Source organism: Euprymna scolopes, chromosome 1 (genome assembly GCF_053919585.1).
Source record: "Euprymna scolopes isolate OS-2025 chromosome 1, ASM5391958v1, whole genome shotgun sequence".
Lineage (NCBI taxonomy): Eukaryota > Metazoa > Mollusca > Cephalopoda > Sepiida > Sepiolidae > Euprymna > Euprymna scolopes.
Window position 1 is genome coordinate 192,861,372 of NC_136482.1, and position 27,257 is coordinate 192,888,628.

The following is a 27,257-nucleotide window of genomic DNA, read 5'->3' on the forward strand; positions in this document are numbered from 1 at the left end:
AATACAATTACAAATTCCGTACAAAATTCCAGATTCTGATACAATAATTACCAATTTCGATTCCTATTCTTTATAAATCTCTAAATATTTAACAATAGAGTTGCTTTTTCCCTGATTACCATAAAAACGCATGCTAAATGTAAAGATATTTTCCTAAACAAATCAAAAAACACATTTGTGAGGGTTATCTATCGATTTTAGTTGTACTAGTAGTTAAAAATCAATCAATATTTATCATTTTATAATTATTACCAGCAAATGAAGATTTTGCTTTCAAATAAAATTCAAAAATAAGACAAAAGAATCATTTTGGTATCGGAAAATAAGCACAAATTTTTCCAATTCCACTACTGAATTCGCTACCCCCAAATGTTCCAAGTTTTCCAATTCCAGATTCCGATTAATTGTCTCAACACTAATATATATATACAGTAAAGTTCGCTTAATTAAAGTGATGCAAAACATGAAGGAATTTAAAAATGCCATTGTAGTAATTTTCATGAGAAGAAATATTCCAAGAACAAGTAAAATATATGAGCTGTATCCTGTAAAAATCATCTAAGATATTAACATTAAGAGATACAAGTTTATGATATAACATAAGGCATGGCATAATGTAATGCTTTATAATTATTGCGTAATAGCTATTTAGATGTTATCAAGGAGGATTTGTGTTGTGTAATGGAAAATTACAAACAGAACTGCATAGTTAAACGTACGGACATGTCTGTCAGTTTTGATTGATATATGAGAAGATATAGAGATAAGAAACATATACATACAAAAGATTTTTTGCATTAAGTCAGTCAGCAGCAAACACCAGAGGAAACCACATTGTCTGAGATGGAGAACCAACATACGGAAAACCCAGCAACACCAAATCCTCGTCCACTTTCACAACGATCAAGAGATACAGACATAGAAGAGGACTGCAGACATTCAAACAAAGAACTACTAAATGCAGAAGATGACCAACTAGTTCAGTGCAAGTCTTATGAAGATCTTAGACACAGAGATACCAAAATTTTGAATGAACTGGAGGTAAGTAATGCACTTTCCAGGAATTAATTATTGTGGTCCATTCACTTATAATTTTAATCAAGATACTACTAGTCATGTAGACTATTGTTGTAGACAACACAATTTAGACTACAATACAGACATATCAACAAGTGAGACAGATGCTAAATTTTTACATTGTTTACATAACATAGATACACCTAGCAGTCTAGTAATGTTTAATATCTTTAAAGGTAAAGTATTATTATACTTTAACTGGTATATATAGTGACCGAATGTTACGATCTGAAAAACGACTCGGAGAAGAATCAGAGGAATCTGGAGTAGGTAAATATCTAAGAACAGACAATACAGTCAGCGATACATCATCTGAACCAATGGGTGATCCACATGTTGGTCCATCACCTGGAGGAGGAACACTGGTTGAGGAAAGTGATCAATCAGTCATGATCGGAGACTCTAATCCTATCAGACATAAATCGTCTAGTCAATCTTTTATACATTATATTGATCACGCAGCAGGTGCACACAATGTATTAACAGTCAAAAGATCTGGCAATAAAGTGCAAATGGATATGAGATTCAGAATGGTAAATATATCTATCTGAATGAAAGCATGACAAATGTAGAACTAGAAACATATTTAAGCATAGCCAAATCATTCAGAGTAAAAAGTTGCATATTCCAAATCACAAAAATCATACTTATCACAAACTTGGTCAAGTACAAAACACAGCAGTAATAAATACTACATTCAATACAAGACCATGGATGGCAGCATACGTAGACTCTAAGTATGCAATGTTACAACAACGAGATAGAGATCCAGACTTACCTAATGCAAACATTACAGTAAACATACCAAAAAACAAGAGCACAAGGACGATTGAATAAACTATCCTTGCATCGTGTGCTACCTTAGCAATGGTGGAAACGTCAAACTGGAATAGACATAAATGACGGGCAGACTACTGCAGATTATGACATGTAAAAGCTACTAAGTATATATAACACTGGAACTTTTTTTTTTTTATTGCAATTTCACCCCAAACACATTGCCACTTTGCTGTAGGAGACTACTATCAGGGATATAAGCTACAGGGGTACTATGTGGGAAGTTGGGCAGCAAGATGTCGGTTCATGTTACACTTGAACGTCTGCATGTCAGTACAGTTGGGGAAGCAGGAACTCAGAAGGGAGTTCCAAAGTCCAGCGGTTCTGGGGAAGAAACTATTGGAGTAGAAGGCTCTCTGAAAATCTAGGGATCTCAACTGTGAAGGGGTGGGATTTTGCTGCTTGTCGGGTTTGTTGGGGTACTTACATCGAGGGGGCACAAGTGCTTGCAGTTCGTCAGAGCATTCACCATTGAAATACTTGTAGAACTGGAATAGACATAAATGACAGGCAGACTACTGCAGATTATGACATGTAAAAGCTACTAAGTATATATAACACTGGAACTTGGAAAATGTTGGCAGCCAGCGATAAATTCGACTAAAACTAGATAAATAGAAATTCTGATTGGTTTAATCTGTGTTCATTCAATTGTTTTTACAATACAATACTGCACAATCTCCATGTCCAATGTATTAATACTAGTAGAAGTTAACTCTAAAGTAGGATTATCTACAGAGGATTATACATGGGTAGCTGCCAAGAACAGTAAATGGCAAACTAATGCCAATCCAAGTACCGGTGGAAATAATTGGAGTACGATAGGAAAATCATGTCTTACACAAATACCAATAAACCCTAGTAATCCTTCACCTGTATGTGCACTAGATCCTATACCAATCTTAGACATTGCAGATAATCCAGCTAAAAATTATATTCTGTTTAGTTGGTAACCATTTCAGAGAAGTAGACTTTGAATATATATCAGGTTGTCCACAAATGATAGGATTTATGTCTCCAGAACAAAATGGTGCATTAATTAATACAGCCAATAAAACAAATGTTTGCATGCTTCCATCTGGACTTAGACATTATACAGGTGCACCAAACAGTGACACAGCAACAGCTATACCAGGAGTGCAAAGATGACAGATATATTTGATATGTTGTGTATAACGCTAAGTAAGTGTTCAACAACCACCTGTTCTAGTTGGTGTCAGTTTATAAATATGAGCTATCTGCTCATATATAAATTATACTTAATTTGCATATCACTACATCTCCCGATAACGGAGGGGCTTTATGCCGCGAGTACTTCTTGTACTTCTTCTCGTGCTCTCCTGAACATCATCCTTTATCTCTCTCCTTTCCCTTAGAGATCTGGATCTATCACGTCTTTACCTATAATCGCAGTGTTCATCCTGCATATTCTGATCTTCCTCTTCTGCTTTGTCCCATTCTACTTCTTCCTCTTCTAACTCGTACCTCCTTTCTTCTTCCTCCACAGTCTCATTTTGCAGTAACTCTTCTGTTACATCAATAATGGGCAGCTCTGAAGGCATTTTCTCACCCGATTGTTCTCCTTGGGATCTTATTTGGTCAACATGAGCTAGAACACGGTTCCCATTTTCTTTATTTAATATTGCAATATTATATCCTTTCTGTATAATAAATTCTGCTGTGTTATCTTCTGTATTCCTATTTCTTTTGTACCACATCTTTTGATTTATGGCATATGACACAGTTAAATGGGATCTTAACTATCTGCCCATTAAGGCAGATGGACTTTCTGGCTTGCCTGCATGCAGAATTGTTCTATAACTTAGTAATAATCTTGGTAGGAAAGCATTGATTTTCTCCTGTTGTAAGCATGCTTTTTTTATGCACTTCTTTACTGTCTGAACCATTCTTTCCGCTATCCCATTACTTCGAGGGTGGTAAGGAGGGGTCTTGTAAGGTCTGCATCCTATTTTTCTTAACCATTCATACAAATCAGCATCTGCAAATTCTGGTGCATTATCCATCACCAATGTTCTCGGTATCCCATTTCTCGAAAATATTACTCTTAATATTTGTTTTACAGTGGTTCTTTTTTATCAGGTACTCTCATCACTTCAGGCCAATCTGAATATGCATCTACTAATATTAATAATAATCCTATCTCACTGACATAGGCATGATCCGTGTGTACTCTGTTCCACGGTTCTGCTTCTCGGGGCCACACATGTATTTTCTTTTGCTTGAAAATCCTGAGTTCTGTGCATTTTTTGCATCTTTTTATGTAGTCCTCTACGTCTCTTGAGTACCCCGGCCACCATGCTTCAAATTTTAATCTTCTTTGTGTAGCTGCCACTCCACAATGTACGTTATCAGGTACACTTTTTATAACCTGTCTCCTCTGTGTTTCTGGGGGAACTACCAAGTATTCATTACATATTATCCCGTTTTCTATAGTCAATTTTTTTTTTTTACACGGTGGTCACCACTTATCAAGGCCCGGAAGCCAATCAGGGATAAGGGTTATTGCAAGTACAGTACGTTAGTGTGGAGATTTAATGAAGTGTTTACTTAAGGGGGCAGTTCATTAGGAATTTGTTTACGTTGGACTTGAAGACATCCAGGTTGTAGTCAGGTGGGAAGCAGGCAGACAGAACAGAGTTCCACAAGCGTGCAGTTCTAAGAAAGAAGCGTTGTTCATGGAATCTACATTTTCATTTAGGCACAGATAAAGAGTGTGGAAAATTTTTGACAATGGATTCAGCTAGATGGGTGTTTTTTGTGAAAGATTGGCGAGGGGGGACCAGAGATTGGAGTTCAGACGAGCACCTGCCATGGAAATAACGATAAAACAAGGATAGTCTCGCAAAGTCTCTTCTGTGGGAGGGAGGTTGCAGGGAAGAGAAAAGGGCATCCCTCACTAAGCCACGAAGTCTATTTTGTACTCTGTCAAGGCAGGATAGGCTGTTTTTAGCAGCTCCTGCCCAGATATGGCAGCAGTATTCCATCCTTGGACGTACTTGGCTTTTATGTCTTATTTCCTTGAATGGTCTTTCAGCTACTGAACAATTTCCCCAGTGATTCTCTTTTATCCTTAACACTATTCTGTTTAACACTGGGTAATTCGTAGTTTCAGTAGCCATTTTATCTACAGATATTACATCGGTTTCTGCAAGGTGCAGGAATGTATCTTCAAATTCCTCATTATTTTTGTCCTTATCCTCTCTATAAAACCTCAATCTAGATAAGGCATCAACGTGCGGTATAATATTCCCTTTAACTCAATGGCAAAGTTGAATGCCATCAGTATGAATTTTGCGTTTTTTTTTCTTAACTTCGCAAATGGTTCTGTCAACTCATTATATTTTGGTACATATTTTCTATAAAAATTTACCAAACCCAAGAAAGACTCCAACTCTTTTTTATTTTTTGGTGTAGCCACTTTTAGAATTTTCTCTATTAGCGCTTCATCATGAGAAATCCCTTCCTTTGATATTGAGTAACCCAAAAATGATATTTCATTACTGTTGGTTAAAAAACACTTTTCTGTATTTACTGTCATGCCAGCGTCTCTTAGCCGGTTCAGTATATTTTCAGTTTTTTTTTTAAATCATCTTCATTTAAATCTCCAACACATATATCGTCTCGATAACAGATGGTATTTTCAACATTTCCTATTACATTTTCAATAGCTTTTTAAAAAATTGCAATTGCCATTTCTATGCCATACGGCATCCTTTTCTACTTTAACAGGCCAATAGGTGTGTTTATGGTCGTCACTTCTTTAAAATTTTCATCTATGGGAATTTAGTGGTAAGCTGATTTTAGGTCTATCTTCGAAAATACTTTCATTCTGGCAAGTTTATGTAAAGCTACTTCCACATTCGGAATAGGGTACGAGTCAGCGCAAACTTTATGGTCCACCCCTATTTTATAGCCTCCACAAGTTCTCAAGTCACCATCTTTTTTTTAATACCACAATGGGTGATGCCCATTTACTTCCTCCTGAAGGGGCAGGTTCTAATAGGTCTTCCTTTATCAACTTTCACAACTTAGCTACTACTAACGGTAATAAAAGCACTGGTACTTTTCTCGCTTCATAGTAGGAGGGGGGGCATTTTCTTTTAATTTCAAGCTAGCTTCATAGTTCTTTAATTTTCCTGCTTTTTCCATTTCTATCTCATTAATCAATTTCGTTGAATTTATTTTTAATACATCATTCCTCAATAGTCCATGCATTTTTCGACAATTTGTAACTATAACTACTATACTACTTCATATTTTTCTTTAATTTCTATTGAACTGAGCCATCAAACTTACGTAATTGTACGTTGCTTTTATTTTTAAAACAGTTTTCCCATTTTCCCCCCACAAATTTCTAGGTATTATAGTCACTTCACTGCCAGCATCTATTTGCATTTCAACAACACAATTGTTGATTTTGATTTTGATTTTTGTATCTTCATTCTTAGATCCAGTATTTTGCATATTATCCTTCTTTACATTAAACATTTGTCTATTTTCATCCTCTATTCTTTCCACATTTTTCGTTTACATACTTCTTTTTTAAACACTTTGAACATGTTTTTCCAAATGATGGGCATTTTTTCTTTTTTCCTTTCATGAATTTTTCCATTATTTCTTTGTAGGAGTTGTTGTAGGTATGTATTAATTCCTGCTGTTGTATAAATTCTAGACACATATTCAAGGGCATGTTTGTAAATTGTAACTGTTCCATTAGCTTATATCTATGTGCCGAATTATGCATACCTTCAATTAATCTTAGTTTGATTAACTCTTCTTCTGTTGTCTGTTCTTCTGTTCCTAGTTTTTCAAAGTCACAGTATTTACTTGCATTTCTTAACCGGTGTAAATATTTTACTATCGGTTCATCCACTTCCTGCTTCATTGCCATAAATTTGGTCCTTTCTGCAATCACCAGTCTTTTCTTTGGCCTCATGTTTCCCTTGATAACCTGACTTATTTCTTCGAAAGTCATTTCTTCTAGTTCTCAAGGGTAAATCATTGTAGCAACCTTCATAATTAATTCACAACCAGCGTTAGACATGAAGTTGGTGATTTCATTCTCTCCTCCTCGTTTTTTGTTGTCTTTCAACTTTTTGCATCTCACATTAGCAGCAAAGCAATGAATCCATGTGTTTACGTATTCTGGGTCTTCAAAGACCAGAGAGTATCCTATCGGCGATGCCATTGATATGTCATGTAAAATGCTAAGCAAACGTTCAACAACCAACCTGCTCTAGTTGGTGTCAGTTTATAAATATGAGCTGTCTGCCCATATGTAAATTATATCTGCTCATATGTAAATTATACTTAATTTGCATATCACTACAATATTATTATTATCTATACATATTTTTATTTCTTATTTTTTACAGAATGCCAACGAGAAGATATACATGGCAGTATATCAGTTCATTGGAGATGAGTTCATGCTCCCCACACGTTATCTTCCGAGGATGGCACATACTATCGGTCTGAAACATTCTTTACTTGTAAATAATGATTTCCTTGATATACATGATGACGAAAAACACACAATCGGAATCATCACATATCACAGCGCTGAACGGAAAGATCTTTGTAGAGGAAAGCCGTGGAATACGTATAACCATTTCCATCTATTATGGAAGTCGAGAAAAAATTTGTCATGGTATAACATGACAAAACATAATCATAGCTAAAAGATATAGACACAACATACCTAGAGTAATGATCATGAAGTTTCCTAGTAGTGCATACTGTAAACATCCTCGACAAATTATTATTGGATCATCACAAAATATAATGTTGATTTTAACAAGCTCATGTAGCACAACTTACCTCAAGAAAACTATGAATACTCAACAGAAAGGGCACGATAATGCAAGCACACATGATAACAGGGTTTATTTTAATCTCTTCAATTATCTCAACTGGGTGTGGACGAGCAAGAGCTATAGATCAGAAAGGGCTATGAAGTCAGATTGGATAGGTAAAAAACAACACCCAAACAATAACTTTATGAAGGCCATCTCGCACCCACAATATAATATGATAATTAAAAAGATAATCGAATGTAATCATATAAAATTATTAAACCAGATCTTTTTAGACAAATCTAACAGAAAGGATTGAGACCTCTATATTAACAACACTAGTTATCTATCTTTAGACACTAAGACTATTCAGACTGATATTAAATAGACAGAACATAGACATAGCAGATTTTGTTCAAACTGTCTGGAACATACTCAACCAAAAATATTTAAAAAAAACTACTTATATTGCAAGAGATACCTGATAGTGGGAAATCTACTGTTGCTAGATTGATAGTAGAACTATTCCAACATTCTGCGACAATACACACGACTACCAGCTTCCTATTCATGAGTTTGGTTAATGTGGAGATTGGGTTAATAGAGGAACCAAACATGACAATGAAGACATTACAAACTTTTTAAAAAATTAGTGAGAGTGTCGACACAGAAGTCAACATTAAGTATGGACCAGATCAAACAATAAAATGTACACCGTTAATGATCACATCTAACAACGACTTTAACCATAATGCTCAGTATACGAAAAAAGAGGCATTTAGATCTATTGTTAATTATTGCTTAGGATATGATATTAAAAATTGGATAATTTTCTGATGTTTTAAGATTAAAAAAGAGAGGTGGATAAGAGGATTCCCTTAGTACCAACACGAGCCTCATATCAATTCAATTGCAATGGGGCAAAAAGTGGTTGGTTAATTTTAATGCATCCAAAACCAAGCTTCTATCTTTACACCACCAACACTCTGACCTCCACATGGCCACAATTAATATGAATGGCTCTCATCTTAAACACAAGCTTTTAGGTCTGACCTTCACCCCTGACGTAAAATAGAGGACTTACATAAATCTGTTGTCAAGGTTACCAGAAAAATGGTTACGTCCTTCTACTGCTCCAGAAGTTATCTCATTCCTGATGCAATTCTTTACATTTATAAGAGCCAAATATACCCTAAAATGGAGTACTGTTGCTACATTTGGGGAGGAGCTGCCCGGATTACCTATCCTGCCTTGATAGAGTTCAAAATCGGCTTTAAAACCTGGTGGGTGAAGCCCTTTTCTTCACCCTGCAACCTCTTTCCTACAGAAGATACATCATAAGGATGTCACTGTTTTACTGTTATTTTCATAGCAAATGCTTGTTTGAACTTCATTCAACAGTCCACCTTCCACCAAACTTTCACAAAAAGCACTCGCCAACCTACAACCACTTCTAATAAGTTCCCCTACTCTCTATCAATGTCCAAATCTAAATGCAAGTTCCATGAACAAAGTTTATTTCCTAGAACTGCTCACCTATAGAATTCTGTTCCACTGATCTGCTTCCCAACTAACTATAACATGATCGTCTTCAAGTTCAATATAAACAAGTTCTTGCTATCCTGTCCCCTTAAATAGTCCAATTCTGCCCAATTCCCACCAAGAACTATCACTAACTGTTATTGCACCAACCACCTTACACTCATTAACCCTAATCTTCGAGTGGCCTTCAGGCCTTGATAAGTGGTGACTCTTCTGTAAAAAATTTTTTTTAATCTATTATTATCAGACTGTCCTCGAAAATGTGTTGAATTCAAAAAAACAAACATTAAAAAAAAAATCCAAAACATGTAAAGCAAATATTTTTTCTCACCTTCATCCTCATCTTTGTCATGATTACAGCTGTAGCTGAAGTGTCAAACTATCAAAAATAAAAAGAACATATTTTTTGAATATTTTTTTGTCATTTTTTCTTTCATACAACAAAAATATTAGTTTCACAGTTTTTATATTAATTAAATGCTTAGAAAAAATTTGTCAGCTTAAAAGCAGGTAACTCAGCTCTGTAAAAAATATAATAACAAAAATCATTATGTTTTGTTTAATAATAGATAATAACAGAATCAGAAAAGTTCTTTGAAGTTTATTAATAATTAACATTTTCAAATAATTATATATCCAATAAATAAAGAAGTTGCAATATTTTTTGGTATAACTAAGAGGGTACATATGTGTTTGCTGTCTACCGCAGCAAAGTGTGACACAAGGTCGGAAGGTGGAGATAGGCAATCTCCCCTAAAGGAGGGGCACTCTTGCCTAAAAAAAAATTGTCTAGGCATCCCCGTTAGCATTCCCCGCCTCAGGCGTGTAGGGGACTAGGATATATAAATACCCCAATCCCGTTACAAGAGAATAATGAAACGAATGAGGAATTGAAGGAAACAAAGGCTCAGTTAATGGATAAGATAAACGTTGTTTATTTGCTATTGAAAGAAATGAACGTTTTAGTTACAATATGTCCGCGCGTATGTGGCCAATGTTCGTTACAGGACTGGTGTTGTTGCAAGAAGGGAAATGTGTTTTCATCTGAAGTTCGGGTCACTATTGTTTGTTCGCGCGTGGGAAGAGAAATAATTGTTGTAGGAAAATTGAGAATAGTAGTCCAGCGTGTGTATGCATTGATAAGGAATTAACTTCTGTGGGGGGTAGTATAATTAAACAAAGCGTACTTATCTTTTCAGACGACGGGGGTGGTAAGTGGCGGCCAGCCGTGCTACTTCGGTGATATGTGTCAGGCTTTTAACTGGAGAGCGACGACTACATTTATCAAGCTAGCAGCGCGGCGTTTTTGCCTCCTGTGTTTTTCTTCTTTTTCTTCTTTGGTTTGTGTAAGATAGGCATTGTTAGAATTGAAGGCGTCTCGGCTTATAACGTGAGAGCGGAGTTGGCTTCAGTTCACTGGTGCCTTATTTCTTCTTCTTCTTCTTCATCTCTTTAGGTCGGGTGGAAGAATGTCTGTGCGTTCACTGACGCAGCTGGGCGAATCTCCTTTTCTTTTCTTTTTCTTCTTCATTTCTTTAGGTCGGGTGGAAGACTGTCCGTGCGTTCACTGACGCAGCTAGGCGAATCTATATCTTTCTTTCTGGTCCCCTCCTTTTATAGTCGTAAACCGGCTTCCAGCGGCCGTGATAATTTAGGCCTTTATTTTCGGCGGGGAGCTCTGCCATTGGTTCATAATTCTTTTTATGGTTTCTTATTTTTCTTTTTCCAAACGGAAGCGATGCGTGGAGCCATGTGCAAACGAAGATTTTTTATTTTGTCTTTTATGCTGGAGACGTTAGCATCCGGTTGGCATGTTCCCACACACATCGCCACCCGAAATAGCGGAGCTATTCCGAGAGTGCCCGAGAGGATTTTGGTGGATTGGTTGGTTGGTTGGTTGGTTGGTTGGTTGGTTCGTTGGTTGGTTGGGTTGGTTGGTTTGTTCGTTGGTTTGTTGGTTGGTTGGTTGGTTCGTTGGTGGGTTGGTTCGTTGGTTGGTTGGTTGGTTTGTTTGTTGGTTCGTTGGTGGGTTAGTTCGTTGGTTGGTTCACCATTTATGACTCGGAGGGTTTTTTTTTTTTTTTTTTTTTTTTTTTTTTTTTTTGGATAGTTTCATTTAGAAGAGGTAAAGTGTTCCTAGAATGTTTGTAGGTGTGTATGCATGCTTCGTTCAACCTCATCCATTTCATTTAAATAAAGGGGCGGGGTCACCATTTTTGTAGGGGACTAGGATATATAAATAGCCCAATCCCGTTACATGAGAATAATGAAACGAATGAGGAATTGAAGGAAACAAAGGCTCAGTTAATGGATAAGATAAACGTTGTTTATTTGCTATTGAAAGAAATGAACGTTTTAGTTACAATATGTCCGCGCGTATGTGGCCAATGTTCGTTACAGGACTGGTGTTGTTGCAAGAAGGGAAATGTGTTTTCATCTGAAGTTCGGGTCACTATTGTTTGTTCGCGCGTGGGAAGAGAAATAATTGTTGTAGGAAAATTGAGAATAGTAGTCCAGCGTGTGTATGCATTGATAAGGAATTAACTTCTGTGGGGGGTAGTATAATTAAACAAAGCGTACTTATCTTTTCAGACGACGGGGGTGGTAAGTGGCGGCCAGCCGTGCTACTTCGGTGATATGTGTCAGGCTTTTAACTGGAGAGCGACGACTACATTTATCAAGCTAGCAGCGCGGCGTTTTTGCCTCCTGTGTTTTTCTTCTTTTTCTTCTTTGGTTTGTGTAAGATAGGCATTGTTAGAATTGAAGGCGTCTCGGCTTATAACGTGAGAGCGGAGTTGGCTTCAGTTCACTGGTGCCTTATTTCTTCTTCTTCTTCTTCATCTCTTTAGGTCGGGTGGAAGAATGTCTGTGCGTTCACTGACACAGCTGGGCGAATCTCCTTTTCTTTTCTTTTTCTTCTTCATTTCTTTAGGTCGGGTGGAAGACTGTCCGTGCGTTCACTGACGCAGCTAGGCGAATCTATATCTTTCTTTCTGGTCCCCTCCTTTTATAGTCGTAAACCGGCTTCCAGCGGCCGTGATAATTTAGGCCTTTATTTTCGGCGGGGAGCTCTGCCATTGGTTCATAATTCTTTTTATGGTTTCTTATTTTTCTTTTTCCAAACGGAAGCGATGCGTGGAGCCATGTGCAAACGAAGATTTTTTATTTTGTCTTTTATGCTGGAGACGTTAGCATCCGGTTGGCATGTTCCCACAGGCGACAAGCACCCGAAAGCTGGTTGGTAAAGCCTGGGAAGGTGGACCCAAGTGGCATACCTCAGTCTGACAGGTACTGGGCCAGTTCCCTGCCTCACACATGTCGGGCTGAGTGTTAAGAATGGATTCTTGACGAGTACTTTCTACTCAATCTCCAAGCCGCCGAAGCAGCAAGGAGACCATCCCCACTTCTAAAGAAGGTATGATTACAATAACTAAGAGGATATGGTTACAAAAAATTAGAAGGTTCTATTTATAGATGTGGGTGATAAGAACTGACCAATCAGAGGGAATCACACTTTAATAACAACCAATCAGAAACCAGAATCACTCGATAAAATATAGTGAATTTTTTTTTTTTTTGATTCCTACACACAGCTCTCCGTCTTCACACAAAAAGAAACTCTGTTCAAGACTTCTTCAGATTGGCTACCTACCAGAAACTCTATTCTTTGTCTTTGTTTTAGCAATTTAACAATTTAGCAATTTAACAATTTAAAGCTTCTCTGGATTGATATTGCTATTTTATTTGGAACAATATTTCTCTTCTCTCCTGAAACTAAAAAGTCTTACAACTCAAAAGAAGGAATTCTTTTAAACTGATACTTTCCATATATTTCTTAAGATTGTCGCTGTAGTCAATACATCACAGATGTTTTTACTTACCTGTGGTCGGCCTGCTCGTCCAATCATCTGTAAAATTTGAGATTCAGAATATTCTTGATGATTTCCCAATACGTAGTGTTGTGTAGACATGATGACCACTAAATGGGCAGGGAGGTTTACTCCCATAGCAAGAGTTGTAGTAGCCACTGAAATATAACAGACCAAACACAGCAGCTGTAGTAGTTACTGAATTATTAGTTTTTATGATCATTCAATAAAACAGGTTCAGTCTTCAATGAACACCACTTTCAATAAACAGAACATTCAAACATCGCCCGATTGCAATGGAAACTGACTCTAATTGAGTGATATTATATTGAACCCAAAACACCTGATGTAATGCTTGAATTCTTAGAAAATGATCTCTAGTTTGTAATAGAATGGAGACAACTTTTTTATTACTCTTTTTCACCCTCAAATAAAGTATATTGCTACATGGAATGTAAGGGGTTACTATTTGGGATCGTGTCTAACAAAGGACAAAGTTGATCAGCAAGATGTCTGTTCGTATTACAATTGAATTTCTGCAGATTAGTACAGTCAGGGAAGATCCTCTCTGGTGTGATTAATTTTTTAGTATGAGAGAGAGAGAGCACCTTCTTTGCAGCAGCCTTGGCAATGTCCTCAATATATTTGTTCCGATTTGGGTTGCTTGTGAATGTTAAGCTGAGGATTTTGTATAATGGGCTCAGATATGATGTTATTTGTTATGGCAATTGATTGTTGAGAATTTTTTTTTTTGTAGTTGTTAAAGGAAATAAGCTTAGTCTTAGTAGCATTAAATGCTATCATCCATTTATGGTCACATTCCACTACTAACTGAATGTTGCTCTCTAGTATTTCTGTCATTGCCTTGGATACGTGTATATTTGTTTTTTTTTTCTCTTCATGTCTAATATAGAGCGTGATGTCATTAGCAAATATGTTAAATAGTGGGATATACATAAGTAGAAGTTGTGTTTACATTGGTTGCGACTTATTATTCTTTTGTTAACACTTAGATTTATTTCCTCCAGATATTTGATTATGATTTGCAGTTTTCGTTTTTGTCAGTTTATGATATTAGACTTTCAATAATGAGTAGAAAGTGGATCTTGGGTTTACTTTTGACAGCCTTGTAACTCATGCTTCCCTCATCCGTCCCTTATTTTGCACTTTAGTCCTCACATTCTATGAGCGATGTATCAGACAAAGGAGAAAGAATTAATGTTTTTTAGGTCAGAATCTAATCATCCAACACTTATTGTTGGATAATTTTTTACCTTGGGCTAGCATTTTTTTTTTTTTTTTAGCGTCTTACATCAAGTAGCTTTATGCTTTGTCTGAAGCGATTTCCATAAAAAAAAGAATATCCCCCTCCCGTAATACTATAAGTTGTTTCCCCTGCAAAAGTAAGTTATAAGTTACCTCCCTTTATTATAAACCATTTCAATGACGTCATATAGGAAATAAGAAACAGCTTTCTTATTTGTTTCAACCACAGCATTTTGACAAACATGCTTTCAGAATTTATTTTAAATAAAAAAATAAACAATGGCTTATTACATTTAGAAATAGATTATCTCATTTAAAACAGAATTTATTTGAAATAGATTATTTATTTAAAACAGAATTTATTTGAAATAGATTATCTCATTTAAAACAGAATTTATTTGAAATAGATTATCTCATTTAAAACAGAATTTATTTGAAATAGATTATCTCATTTAAAAACAGAATTTATTTGAAATAGATTATCTCATTTAAAAACAGAATTTATTTGAAATAGATTATCTCATTTAAAACAGAATTTATTTGAAATAGATTATCTCATTTAAAAACAGAATTTATTTGAAATAGATTATCTCATTTAAAACAGAATTTATTTGAAATAGATTATCTCATTTAAAACAGAATTTATTTGAAATAGATTATCTCATTTAAAAACAGAATTTATTTGAAATAGATTATCTCATTTAAAAACAGAATTTATTTGAAATAGATTATCTCATTTAAAAACAGAATTTATTTGAAATAGATTATCTCATTTAAAAACAGAATTTATTTGAAATAGATTATCTCATTTAAAACAGAAAAGTTTGTAAAATTTATTTTTTAACGGATTTAAGATTTTTTTCGAGATGTGTGAATTTTGGCGGTTTTACTGAATTGGGCAGACGATCTTTTTGGGGCCTTCTCATTGGCTGTTTTTTGGGTCACGTGATGTAAACAAAGAAAACCGAAGTTTTCTTGTTGAGTAAAATTAACAAATATAATCAGATTGGAAAATATTTCCGAACTGTTTAGTTCGGCCATTTTCTAGTCTCCGGAGAAACATTTCTACCCTTTTTAAAAATGTTTCTTCATTAAAATCTTTATAAAAATGTTGTAACAAGTTGAGATGATTGATCTCAAAATTGATTCATTTGGGCTTTGATATCTTTTCGTAAAAAAAAAAAACTTTCTACTGGGAAGTTGACCTGGGTAAAGAATTTAATATTTTGACAGTCAAAATTGCAATATTTGTTTTAAAATATTTTGGAAGAGATCCAAAATATTAAAAATATTTTCAGTAAACTTTGAATGGAGGTTCCCAGAGGGAACTATCTTTCGAATAGAAATCTGAAAGTTTGTAGTCTGTGTGACTAAATTGTTAAAAAGAATATTAATTATTTATCATAAAAAAAAAATTAAAAAAATAATAATAATAAAGAATATAAGAGAATGAAGCAAGAAGATTGTTTCAGAGTATTCTCTAAAAAGAAAGTTAACGAAAGGTTTCTTGAGCTCAAATGATTTTTAATTCATAATATAAATTCAAAGAAAAAGAGTATTAAAAGCTATATTTAGCTATTTAGGCTATGTTTTTCAGCATTTTTCCCTTTCAGATGCTTAACAAATTTTTCCCGAGAAAAAGGTACCCCTGAATTGTTTTTCTTAAAATTTCTTCAGTCTGGCAAGATTTCTGAAAGGAAGAAAAAAGAACCCAAAAGAATTATTTTCAATAGACTTTCTGTCAGATTCTAAGAAAAGAAAAAAGAGAACTCTTTTATAAAAGAAATTGTTTGCATCCTTTATTGTAAAGTTTTGTTTTAAAACCCAAAAAGATCTTTATGCTAAAAAAAATGTTGTCTGCTTCTTAAAAAAAAAAAAAAAAGATAAAAGAACAAAGCAAAGAAAAAACACAAACGTTCACTGCATTGATCCAGAACTGTTTTTTTCTGTAAAAAGCTCAAACTGTGAGTAGTTTTTTTTTTTTTTTATGTTAAAAAGATTTTTTTTTATCACATATGGACCTGTACGTATTGTTTTACTTATTTTTTTGTCTTTTAAAATAAATTTCTTGTTCAACTTATGCACGGATTATGTAATTATTCAAGCGATTATTATTTTTTTAAATTCTAATTCAGGAAGCAATAAACGGACTTGTTTATTACAGTAAAAAAAAATATAGTTTTCTCTATGTGACTAAAAACGTCATGAGATGAAAACAATGCATTTTATTATGATTTGTATTTTTCATGTCACATGCCCAATAATGCTTTGAAATAAATGGAGAAAAATTCAAACTAATGAATAATAACTTACAAAGAACAAGCAACTTTCCTTTCTCGAATAAGTTAGCGATGTATTTACGATCTTGCAAATCCATTCCTGCATGATGACAACCAACTCCTCGAACCAAATATTCTGAAATGGAAATAACATCTTGATTATGTGCAGTAAAAATCATTTAACAGAAACTTTTATCATGAAAAAAAAAGCACAATAAAGAATCGAACACAGAAAATTTGTGAGCCACATCACAATATGCAAACGATTGCAAGTTGTGACCAGTATTGCTAAATTAAATGCAGGCAGCATGGCAATGAAAGGTTGGGATGATTGAACAAAAGTATGTTATGGGGAAACTATAACTAGAATAAGGTGGTCTGACCCCTGCAGGATAAATGTCGTGAGACAAGTAAAAGCGTCACTTACAGCTGAATTTTACCAAGTACTTTATCCATTATACCATGGATCCTTGTGGATATAGTATCTCTACTTATATACAAAAGGTATTTTGTGTGTGTGTGTGTGTGTGTGTGTGTGTGTGTGTGTGTGTGTGTGTGTGTGCCTGAGTTCTTTATGGACTCCGAAAAGGTGGGGTCGATTTTTTTTTTTTTTAATTTTCACCAATGTACTTTATGTGTTTAGGAGTGTTCTTAGATAGGTTTTGTATCAGAATGCATCTGATAAATATCAAGAAGAAGGAACAGTCTGATTTTGACCAAAGTTAACACCCTTATACAGCCTATCATCATCACAATGCATTTGAGAAATTTTATCACCACACAAGCAGAAAAACCCGGCATATAAAATCATCATTAGGCTCTTTGATCAGACAGGGACACGTTCAAACTAGGTCAGTGCAGGGAGATATGTGAATCTTCCTTCTGGTGCACTGTGGTGGGTCCCCGACTAGAGCAACCAATCAATCAATTTGATTGAAAAATGGGCGATTTCATCGCTTTTGATAACAATAACAATATTAGAAGTGTAGAACATTTGTCAATCCTCATTCTGCTCTTTGTCAAAAAATGTAGCTACATTTTTTGACAAAGAGCGGAGGACTGCTCGAAATATCAAAATATAACAAATTAAAAACAACATCGTTTTAATGCTTCTTACACCTTCTATAACCTTGAATATATGATCGACTCTTACATCGTTTTCAACGTATGAGTGTCTAACAATTTTATGATCAGTTCGGGTGATTCTGTTGAAGATGACATTTAAGTCCTGCAAATGATCTGCAAATGACGCTACAAATCGGGAATGAGTGATGACTGTTGGAGATGGCTGGTGTTTGTGTGGCATGTATCTTAGTCCTTAATCTTAATCTCCTTTCAGTTTGTTGACACAATTTGTTTCAAAAGTCTTGATTTCCTCCAGACATGTGTGTTTCCATTTATGCCTATCAAGTGCCAAGTTCTCAAAATATTTAATTAGAATATTGAAAGCTGAAAGATTGTACTTAAGTTTGTCCTTTTATTGGAGCCAGGCTCTGCCAGTTCTTCGTTTACCACTTTTAAGCTCACTATACATCAGAATTTATGGTATATATTGATCACTCATTCTGCCGACGTGGCCCGACTATTTAAGCTATGACTGGATAAGGAAAGTTATTCTGATAAACTCATAGCACTTGTGCCTCCTTCGCATACAAACCCCTTACTAACCTGAAATGCAGCAAAATCCCACCACTTCACTAGAGAGATCACTTGATGCCAAAAAGCTTTCTTCACTGATAGTTTTTTTTCTTGGAGTGCTAAACTTTGAAATTCCCTCCCTGTTTTCTATTTCCCTGATTGTACTAACCTACAGAAGTTTAAATATAATATGAACAGATATCTCGCTTTTCAACTCCCCACTGTGTTAGACACGATTCCAAATAGTAACTCTTTATATTCAAGTGGCAATATGCCTTGTTTGGGGTAATAAAAAGTTAAAATAAATATTAACTTTAACTATTTATTAACTAAATATTAAGTTAAATAAATACTGTTGAAATAATTGCATTTCACTGAAAACTATTAATTAAATATAATTAAACTATTAATTAAATATAATTAAATTATTAATTGAATATAATTAAATTATTGATTAAGTATAATTAAATTATTAATTAAATATAATTAAATTATTAATTAAATATAACAAATGATATGAAAACGGAAATGAGTGTGTGTATATTTTCCATTTAGGCAAGAGAAGGATTTACCTCTAAGTTTAGAATCTTTTAAAAGACCTGCATGCTGATAAAGAATGTCCCTCATTTCTGCTGAGTTGATAAATTTTGCATTTTTACTGAGCATATCTGCTGTTTGGATGACACCCTTCCTTGTAGAACAAAACTAAAACCAGAAAAATGAAAAAGAAAAGATAAAAGTCATTATGAACATTCACTGCGGAATAAAGCATTTATTATAATACAACAGAATTTTATTCAACATAGTTAAGGCACATTAAACATTTAAAAAGAAATCTTTGAGATGAGGATTAATCATTTGTATCAATAAGTCGTGATATATAATGATTAAGTAGTAAGATTATACATCCGTAGTAGTCACAAATTATCTATTTTCTCTTATGAATCAACTTCCTCCTCGCTGAGTGATTCGGTCACACACTGACCAATCAGTTGGTGGGACGCATTGATTCATCTGTTTCCTAAGGAACTTCTTTAGTTCCTTTTGGAAAACACAGTCAGCCAGCAAAGAGAATCCAACCAGCAGCAAAGCCAGACATCTCTCTTTCTCTCTTGTCCCTAACCATTCGACATTCCAGCATCAACAGTTTTCACAAAAAATAACTGCTGTCAACCTAGGACTATGCAAAGAATGGCTTCCTGACTGACAGACTCAAAAAAACTTCCATTCCTTCTTTCTCAATGCAGACACAGTACAACTTTCAACTTTCTGCTGTTCAAATAAATCCTTTCATTATTTTGTTTTAAAAAGGGTTTTGTCATTTGTTCCATGCTTTTGCGTTTGACAAATAATTATTTTATTAGGGCTGCCTACAAGCAACCCCCTAAAATATCTAATAAAAACAAAGTTCCAAAAATTAATACTAGAATTGTCTGCAAGGACTCATGGATAAAATACTAGATAACATTCAGTTGTAAGTGACACTCTTCTGGCAGTTAAAAGTTCAATCCTCAGTGCAGGCAATACGAAGAATACAATTGTGAATTACTGCTGCTACCCCCAGGGATTAAAAGTGTTTCATTTGAAATTCTGTGCAAATTCCTGGGCTCAACAAGATATACTTGAGGAAAGTTGAGCGGCTGACTAATCTTTAAAATATCGTACAACCATTATATACAACTAGCCTTGGTGCCTGGCGTTGCCCGGGTGTTTGGAGGTGTGTTTTGAGAAAAAAAAAAAAAGTTGTAGTAGGCAGGCAAGCAGGCTTGAACCTGTACTGCAAAGGAGGAAAAGAATGTGAAAAAAAAGTGACATCTTTGCCGTTGTGTTCATCACCAAACCGGAAGTGGCGAAGGTTTAAAATTAAGGCTAGTCAATCGAAAAGAGGGGATGACTTTCGAAAATATCAGTAAAAAAACCGACCCCTCCCTGTAGAAAAGTGGCAAGTTGAGGGTGAAGGAATTAATGCTTTTAGCTAATTTTTCAATATTTATCATCCAAAGGGTCTAGCTTCAAAACAATATCAATCTCGTGAAAATCCATCGCCTCTGTTGAAAGTTTTAGGCAGACATACGTACATACATTTAAACAGACAGATGAGATTTGTATTATAGATGATAATGCGTTTTTTTTGTTTTTTTTGCATGAAGATGAGAATAAAACGTTTTGGCCTTTTGGTCTTCTTTATTTTTACTAAGCAAACAAATATTCAGAGCTAAACGTTTGGTACAAATGAACTATTAACATAGCATAATATAAAAAAATGAAATAAACAGTGCAAATATGTATTGAGTAAATAAATACCAACTATTTTAAAGAAGTTATGTTTACAGACGCTTTTATGAGGTTAAATGTTATACCATGTGCAAACTATTTAACTGTTTATTTTTAATTACATAATTTACATAGTATAGGTTTGTTTGTACCAAATTTTCAACAAAAACGAATCGCGGCACGATGATTTGCATAAAGATTTAACATGTAAAAATAATGTCTTTTTTTTGTTTTTGTTTTTTGAGGACATCATCACCGTCACCATCATCATCATCATCATCCTTTTTTACTCGCTAGTCATTACCAATGATAAAACACTGACAAAAACACAGGCGATGTTACCTGGAGTGACAATAAGTCTCCCCAGATTTCCAATACCCTCTGCTTCTTTCAATCACCATTGTAAATCACTTTTACAAATTTTTTTATGGAATGTGTTCTGATGAACTCGTTGCACTTGTGCCCCCTCAACATACATTTCTCCGACAAACCTGCTTAGCAATAAAATCTTACCCCTTCAATGTTGAGGTTCCTAAATACCAGAAAGCTTTCGACTCTAATAGTTTCTTCCCTCAAACAGTTAGTCTTTGGAATTCCCTTCTTGCTACCTGCTTCCCTGACTGTACTGATATGCAGAAGTTTAAATGTAATGTAAACCAACATCTTGTTAATCTTTCCTAAGCATGGTCCCACATAGTAGCCGCTTATGTCCAAGTGGCGATATGCCCTGTTAGGGGTGAATGTCAGTAAACTAAATGTTTCCACTGAAATTTATCAAAAAGACCAAAAAATATCCATAAAACTTACGACAAGTGTAGGTTTCCCTTCAGAGTAGCTTGTGATGACGCTCTGAAGTTTGTAACGAAGAGAAATATCAAATTGAAAATCACTTATTCGATCGGAACATGGATATCCCAAGACTATTTTCTTCAGTTTGACGGGACGTTGGCTTTCATCAATGCTTAAATAATAATGTTAAACAATTAGTATACAACAGAGGAACAATAAATTTGTACATGCAATATAAAACATGGATTTATCTTTCTTGGCTAAGAGTTGCTTCTGATTATCTTAATAAGGTTTTAAATACCCTTTATTTAACCTGACAACATTATGGTCCATTCGCTCTGATTTTTAGATTGCAACTGACTATATTTATATATTTAATGTGAGAATGGTATATATGTGCTCTTACCAGATCACCCCCACTTGAAATAGCAGAATGCACTTGTTCAAGACCTATATAAAATTCGGCAGTAACTTTGCAGGTTGACCTTGGATTGAGTCAGTGTTCATAATTATCAACATTATTGTTCGCGTCCATTTTGGATTGTATTGGTACTGTTATATCGCATATCGATCCAGATTTACATAAACAAAACACAAAATCAGCAGGAGCAGTGATAGTGACAACAACAGCGGCACTCAGACGAACCATTTGTCGACACAAACTAAATGGACATACCAAACGCACATGAGAGCGTTAAAGCCTGTTTTTTTTTTGTTTTCTGTATTTACATTAACAACATAATTCGCAAAACATCCCAGCAAAAAAACTACTAGAGGGAACCATTTAACGGAAAAAGAATCATGTTTGAAATATGAACATCACAGCCGATGACCTTCCTGCATATACATTAATACCCATGGAACACTATGAAGACATAATTCTTACTCGAAAACATCCACGAGTTTATCAGCATAAATCTGATACAAACAAGTGAACATAACCTCCAAACAGATAACTTACTGCTGCACATTAAGACATAGAAACTAACACAACCTTAAAACAAAAAGCAGCGTATCAACGTCCGGATCCATCATGTCTTCAACCATGTCTGCGGGCCAAGTATAAATACAGCTGGTTTTCAACAACTAGGCAGAATAAGCTAGATCGCCAAACTGAGGTTGTCCATCGAATCTGCCATTCCAGCAGCAGCCCAAGCCACAGCATCAGCAGCAACCAGCCGTCGTCAACCTCACCTAAAACAACATTAGCAATAGCCCAAATCACAGCATCAGCAGCAGCCAGCCATCATTGAACTCATTCCAGATGACACCTGCAGCAGCTGTCCAAACTATCCCTTCTTTGCCACTAACTCCCGAAAGCCTGCCGACCGATCACTATTCTTACTCCAAGCAGTTGATTGATGTCCCCATCACCGCCATCACTGGCACATCCTGACAATACCAACAGCACCTGCTACAATCACATTGACCCTGAATAAAAGTTTAATCTAAACTTCTCTGTTTGTCCTTCTTGCTTCCATATGCTCATTTTTGTAATATAACAGCGTTACTGTCCAAGTCTATGTTGGGTCATATCAATGTTATTGTTAGAGTCTGTGCGAGGTCATATTGGCATTACTGTTCAAGTCTGTGTTAGGTCATATTGGCATTACTGTTTGAGTCCTTCCCTTTTTTGATTATATCAACATTATTGTTCAAGTCTGTGTTGGGTCAAATTGGCATTACAGTTCAAGTTTATATTGGGTCATATGAAGCTTATTGTTTGAGTCATGTTTGGTTGTACTGGTGTTACTGTTTGAGTCCATGTTTGGTTGTATTGGTGTTACTGTTTGAGTCATGTTTGGTTGTATTGGCGTTACTGTTCAAGTCCATGTTAGATCATATCAGTGTTGCTGTTGGATTCATGTTGAAAAATGTTCTGGTCAAGAGTTCTCTTGCTTTTATTACAACATTTAATATCCATCTGCCTTATCACCTGACTAAATCAATCAATCAACTATACATTCTCACACATGGATCGATTTTGCTGTGGAATCAAAAACTGCCTATCAAACTAAATAATCATAACAACATATTATAAATGACCTAATATTTAATGCTGATAATTTTAAAGGTAAAATATTATATACCATGGCTCAAATATTAACAATCAAATAGACTAAAAGAGAGAAAAAAGAAGTAGGAATTTTTTTAATAAGAACAAATAGAAAATCATATATTATGTTTGATTTTTTTTAATAAAGACTGTTTGAAACGATTTTCTCTCCTTTGTTTGTGAAGTTGAAGTCCAATCTAAACAAATTCAAATCCAAGGGACAGGAAAGCAGTTCGATCAGTACACACACAGACACTGTGACACGCCACCAACACGAACCAGCGTACACAATTACCAACCGGCCGTTCTTTCCTCCCTCCTTGCCTTCCAAAACGACCTGAATTTATAGTTGTCGAAGACCAACTGATTTGCATATATGCACAAGATTTTGCGAGAGTTTCCGAGATCATACCATTACAAAACGCCGTTGGCGCCATCTTGGAATTCTTTTCTTATCCTAGCTTTGCAGCGATGACAAAGCACACACACACACCTAGGTCGTTTGAATGGTAAGCCCTCATTTTCACAGCTTTTGCCACACTCCCCCCTGATATCATTATCGCAGAGGGGGCTGGGAGGCAGCGACCTCCTTCTTCGGGTGCTTCTACGGAGGGGCAGACAGGGAACCTCGTCCTCAGTTGAGCTCCCGTCCGCGGTCTGGGGATCAGTGCTGCCGTCGTCCGATGAAGCCGGCGTATACCAGAATGATGGTTCACTGGTCGTGGAACTCATTTCACTTTCGTCACCAAGCGGCGGCTGCGCCTGTGATGCCGCTTGCAGGTCCCTGACATGTCGGGGCACCCCATCAATCTGCACGGCTTGCGGGCTGATCACCTCGATAACACGCCCGGTTCCATAGTGTGTGGTGCATCTGCCACAGGGGTTCTTAACCCAGACGATGTCTCCCACTTTGATACTATCTTGTGTCGCCTCTGGCTCGGGCAGAGGGATGGCCTCTAACCCTTTCACCCTGACATGGTACCGGTGCAGCACCTCAGCCGGCGTGGTAGAGGGCGAGACATCGTCCTTAGGGGTGACGTTGTACCAGTATAGCGCTTCAGGCACCGTACACCGTTTCCTAGCTGCAATGGTCTTGATGGCCTGGTGGTTCCGTTCCACGATCCCGTTCCCGCTAGGCACATGGGCGCACCGAAATCGTAGTCATACACCCCAGCCGTCTGTGAACTGCTTGAACTGCCCGCTAGCAAAAGTGGTGTAGTTGTTGGTCAGTATTTCGGAAGGAGGGCCACGCTCAAGGAAGACACTTTCCAGTTCCCGGACAACGGCGGCCGCGTCCTGTCGGCGAAGTGGCCGCCACCGCCACCCGGAACCACCCACACACGGGGAAGTGGCCCACCAGTTTCCCACAGATGGAGAAGACGCACCGACGCGTGACGCTAGTTTGGACTTCCGGGACGTCACCACCTCTTCCCCAGCGGAGTCCGCTCACGTGCCGGCCAAGCACCTTCGTCCCATCTTGCAGTCGCTCCAGCTCCTTGCATGTTAGCCTGAAGCTTTCGAAGTGTTCTTTAACCTTCTGTGCAGGCATGAGTAGATGTCATCGATATATGACGATGTCGCTTGTTGCACGGCTTCGTCCTGACGGTGGATCGCCTGCATGATTGCCGTCATGATGTTTGGGGCCACGTTCAGGCTGAACCCTAGCCTCGTCAAGCAATAATGTGTCCCTTTAATCTTGACCGTCTGGTACGGCCACAGCGATTTTTTGATGCGTATCCATTACAAAACACCGATACCATTACAAAACGCCGTCGGCGCCATCTTGGAATTCTTTTCTTATCCTAGCTTCGCAACGATGACAAAGCACACACGCACACCTAGGTCGTTTAAACGGTAAGCCCTCATTTTCACAGCTTTCGCCACATTTTGTATTTGACATTTCAATATTTTTTAAGTGTTTGTCAAAGAATATCTATATGGAGTTATATTGGTTTTACTTATAATGTAAGGTCATTTCAAACACTATTTAAAAAATGATAAATTGTACAGCAAGAAAATAATTGTTAAAGGTGACAAGAAAAGTAAATAGATGTAAATCTAAAAACTTACTTATAGCTTATAGCCGGACTGTTTGGTTCTCCGAGCCATTCAGCAATCTAGGAAGGAAAAACAAGATCCATTTTATCTGCTGCATGTTCTTCTGGCCTTCCCCTGTGAACTGAATCTGCAACCTTATTCTACATCTAACTCTCTTCTATTCTTTTAATGTGGCTATACCATCTAAAATTCTTTTAATGTGGCTATACCATCTAAAATTTTAATGTGGCTATACCATCTAAAATTTTAATGTGGCTATACCATCTAAAATTTCTGTTCTGCACACATTTCCCTATACTATCCAGATTTAATCTCCTTTCAGGTTACCAAATCTAAGCCTGTCTTTAAGTCTCACATTATATAAAAGCAGTTTAGGTTTATTGAAGGTTTATAAACATTAAACAATGCTTCACGCAAATTACTGCGACCTCCACTCTGATTATACTTTTTATATCATTTCTTTCCCTGCAACTCATGTCCTCAACTCTCATGGCCAGATTTAATTCCTATACATCATCACACTGTGTACATATGTAAAATATTGGCTAATAGTGTAGAGATAATAAATTTGTATGCGGCATCTGTTGTTATAAACCTACAGTATTTTGGTTCAGAGGGGGGAAACTGTGACATTTTTATTATATATAGGGAATAGGGATGAATATCTCCTTAATTTAAAGTTCTTTTGATTTCTACAGAAATTAATATTAGATAGAAGATAAGTCCCCCTCTCATAATAGGAGAGCAAACTTATTAGTTATTATTAATTTGAATTAGAAGAAATTATTTGAGCTATGGATAAAAAAATACAGTATTAATATACAAAAATTATTTGAGCTATGGATAAAAAAATACAGTATTAATATACAAAAATTATTTGAGCTATGGATAAAAAAATACAGTATTAATATACAAAAAGCGAATTAAGTAAAACTGAGGATGTATCAGGGATTAAAATAGTTGTTTTCATGCAAAATAAATATAGTTTGGAGTTAAAAGAATTACTTTTTTTAACTTTATATAGAAAATATGTTTTTTTTTCTCTGTATTTACAGAATGAGGATTTCAATTTCAATTTCAATACTATTGCTATAAATGGTGATGTTTGTACAAAACTTGAAAAAAAGCTTTATAACGTACTAGCAGGCGATCTGGCATTGCCTGATAGGATATGTTTAAATATGATGTTTAAATTTATGCAGACTATGTATTTATTATCATAGAGACAATTCTCTATTGATTATTATATTGAACCTAATATATAGTAGTGAGATCAAAACTAAAAAAATATGTATATGACTTGGTGCCATCAGCTAGAATTGAAATCAAAATATACAATTCTCCAGCATCATTCCTTAGCCTCTGAACCATGCCCACACACACACACACACACACACACACACACACACACACACACACACACACACACACACATATATATACTAGCAAAAGTACCCGTCATTGACTGGGTTCAAAACAGCCTACAGAAAATGGACTCTGATTTATGAAAGTATGATAGGTTATGAAAAGGAAGGGTTATAAAGAGATAGCTTCGAATTTGGGGGTATCAAACCCCAAGCAAAATATGATGAAAGTAAAAATAAAATAGATAAACCCCATAATTTATTATACCATACCTGTTCACACTGAAACACTTATCACAATATTCTGTGGATCTATATTAAAAAACCTTGTTAAACTTTGTGACATATTTCCATTTTATGGAGGTCAGGCGCGAACGAACACCCCATAATTT

At 35.8% G+C, this 27,257-nt stretch overlaps 2 protein-coding genes across 3 annotated transcripts in view; one reads left to right on the forward strand and one right to left on the reverse strand.

Annotated features, from left to right (window-relative positions):
• The window catches only part of LOC145278641 (putative ATP-dependent DNA helicase HFM1), a 143,700-nt gene that overhangs the window by 75,448 nt on the left and 40,995 nt on the right, over nt 1-27,257 (reverse strand). For both annotated transcript variants that reach the window (XM_080130677.1, XM_080130676.1), the window contains exons 12-17: nt 25,514-25,560; nt 21,406-21,559; nt 18,897-19,029; nt 16,721-16,822; nt 13,154-13,299; nt 9,604-9,651 (exon numbers count right to left, since the gene is read on the reverse strand). In XM_080130677.1, the coding sequence (XP_079986803.1) occupies nt 9,604-9,651; nt 13,154-13,299; nt 16,721-16,822; nt 18,897-19,029; nt 21,406-21,559; nt 25,514-25,560 (630 nt within the window). The remainder of the gene's footprint in view (nt 1-9,603; nt 9,652-13,153; nt 13,300-16,720; nt 16,823-18,896; nt 19,030-21,405; nt 21,560-25,513; nt 25,561-27,257) is intronic.
• Nucleotides 788-16,487, forward strand: LOC145278667 (uncharacterized). Its single transcript, XM_080130678.1, has 3 exons — nt 788-1,041; nt 7,311-10,093; nt 12,489-16,487. Exons 1-2 carry the CDS (start codon nt 844-846, stop codon nt 7,614-7,616), a joined length of 504 nt encoding a protein of 167 aa, XP_079986804.1. The 5' UTR covers nt 788-843; the 3' UTR covers nt 7,617-10,093; nt 12,489-16,487.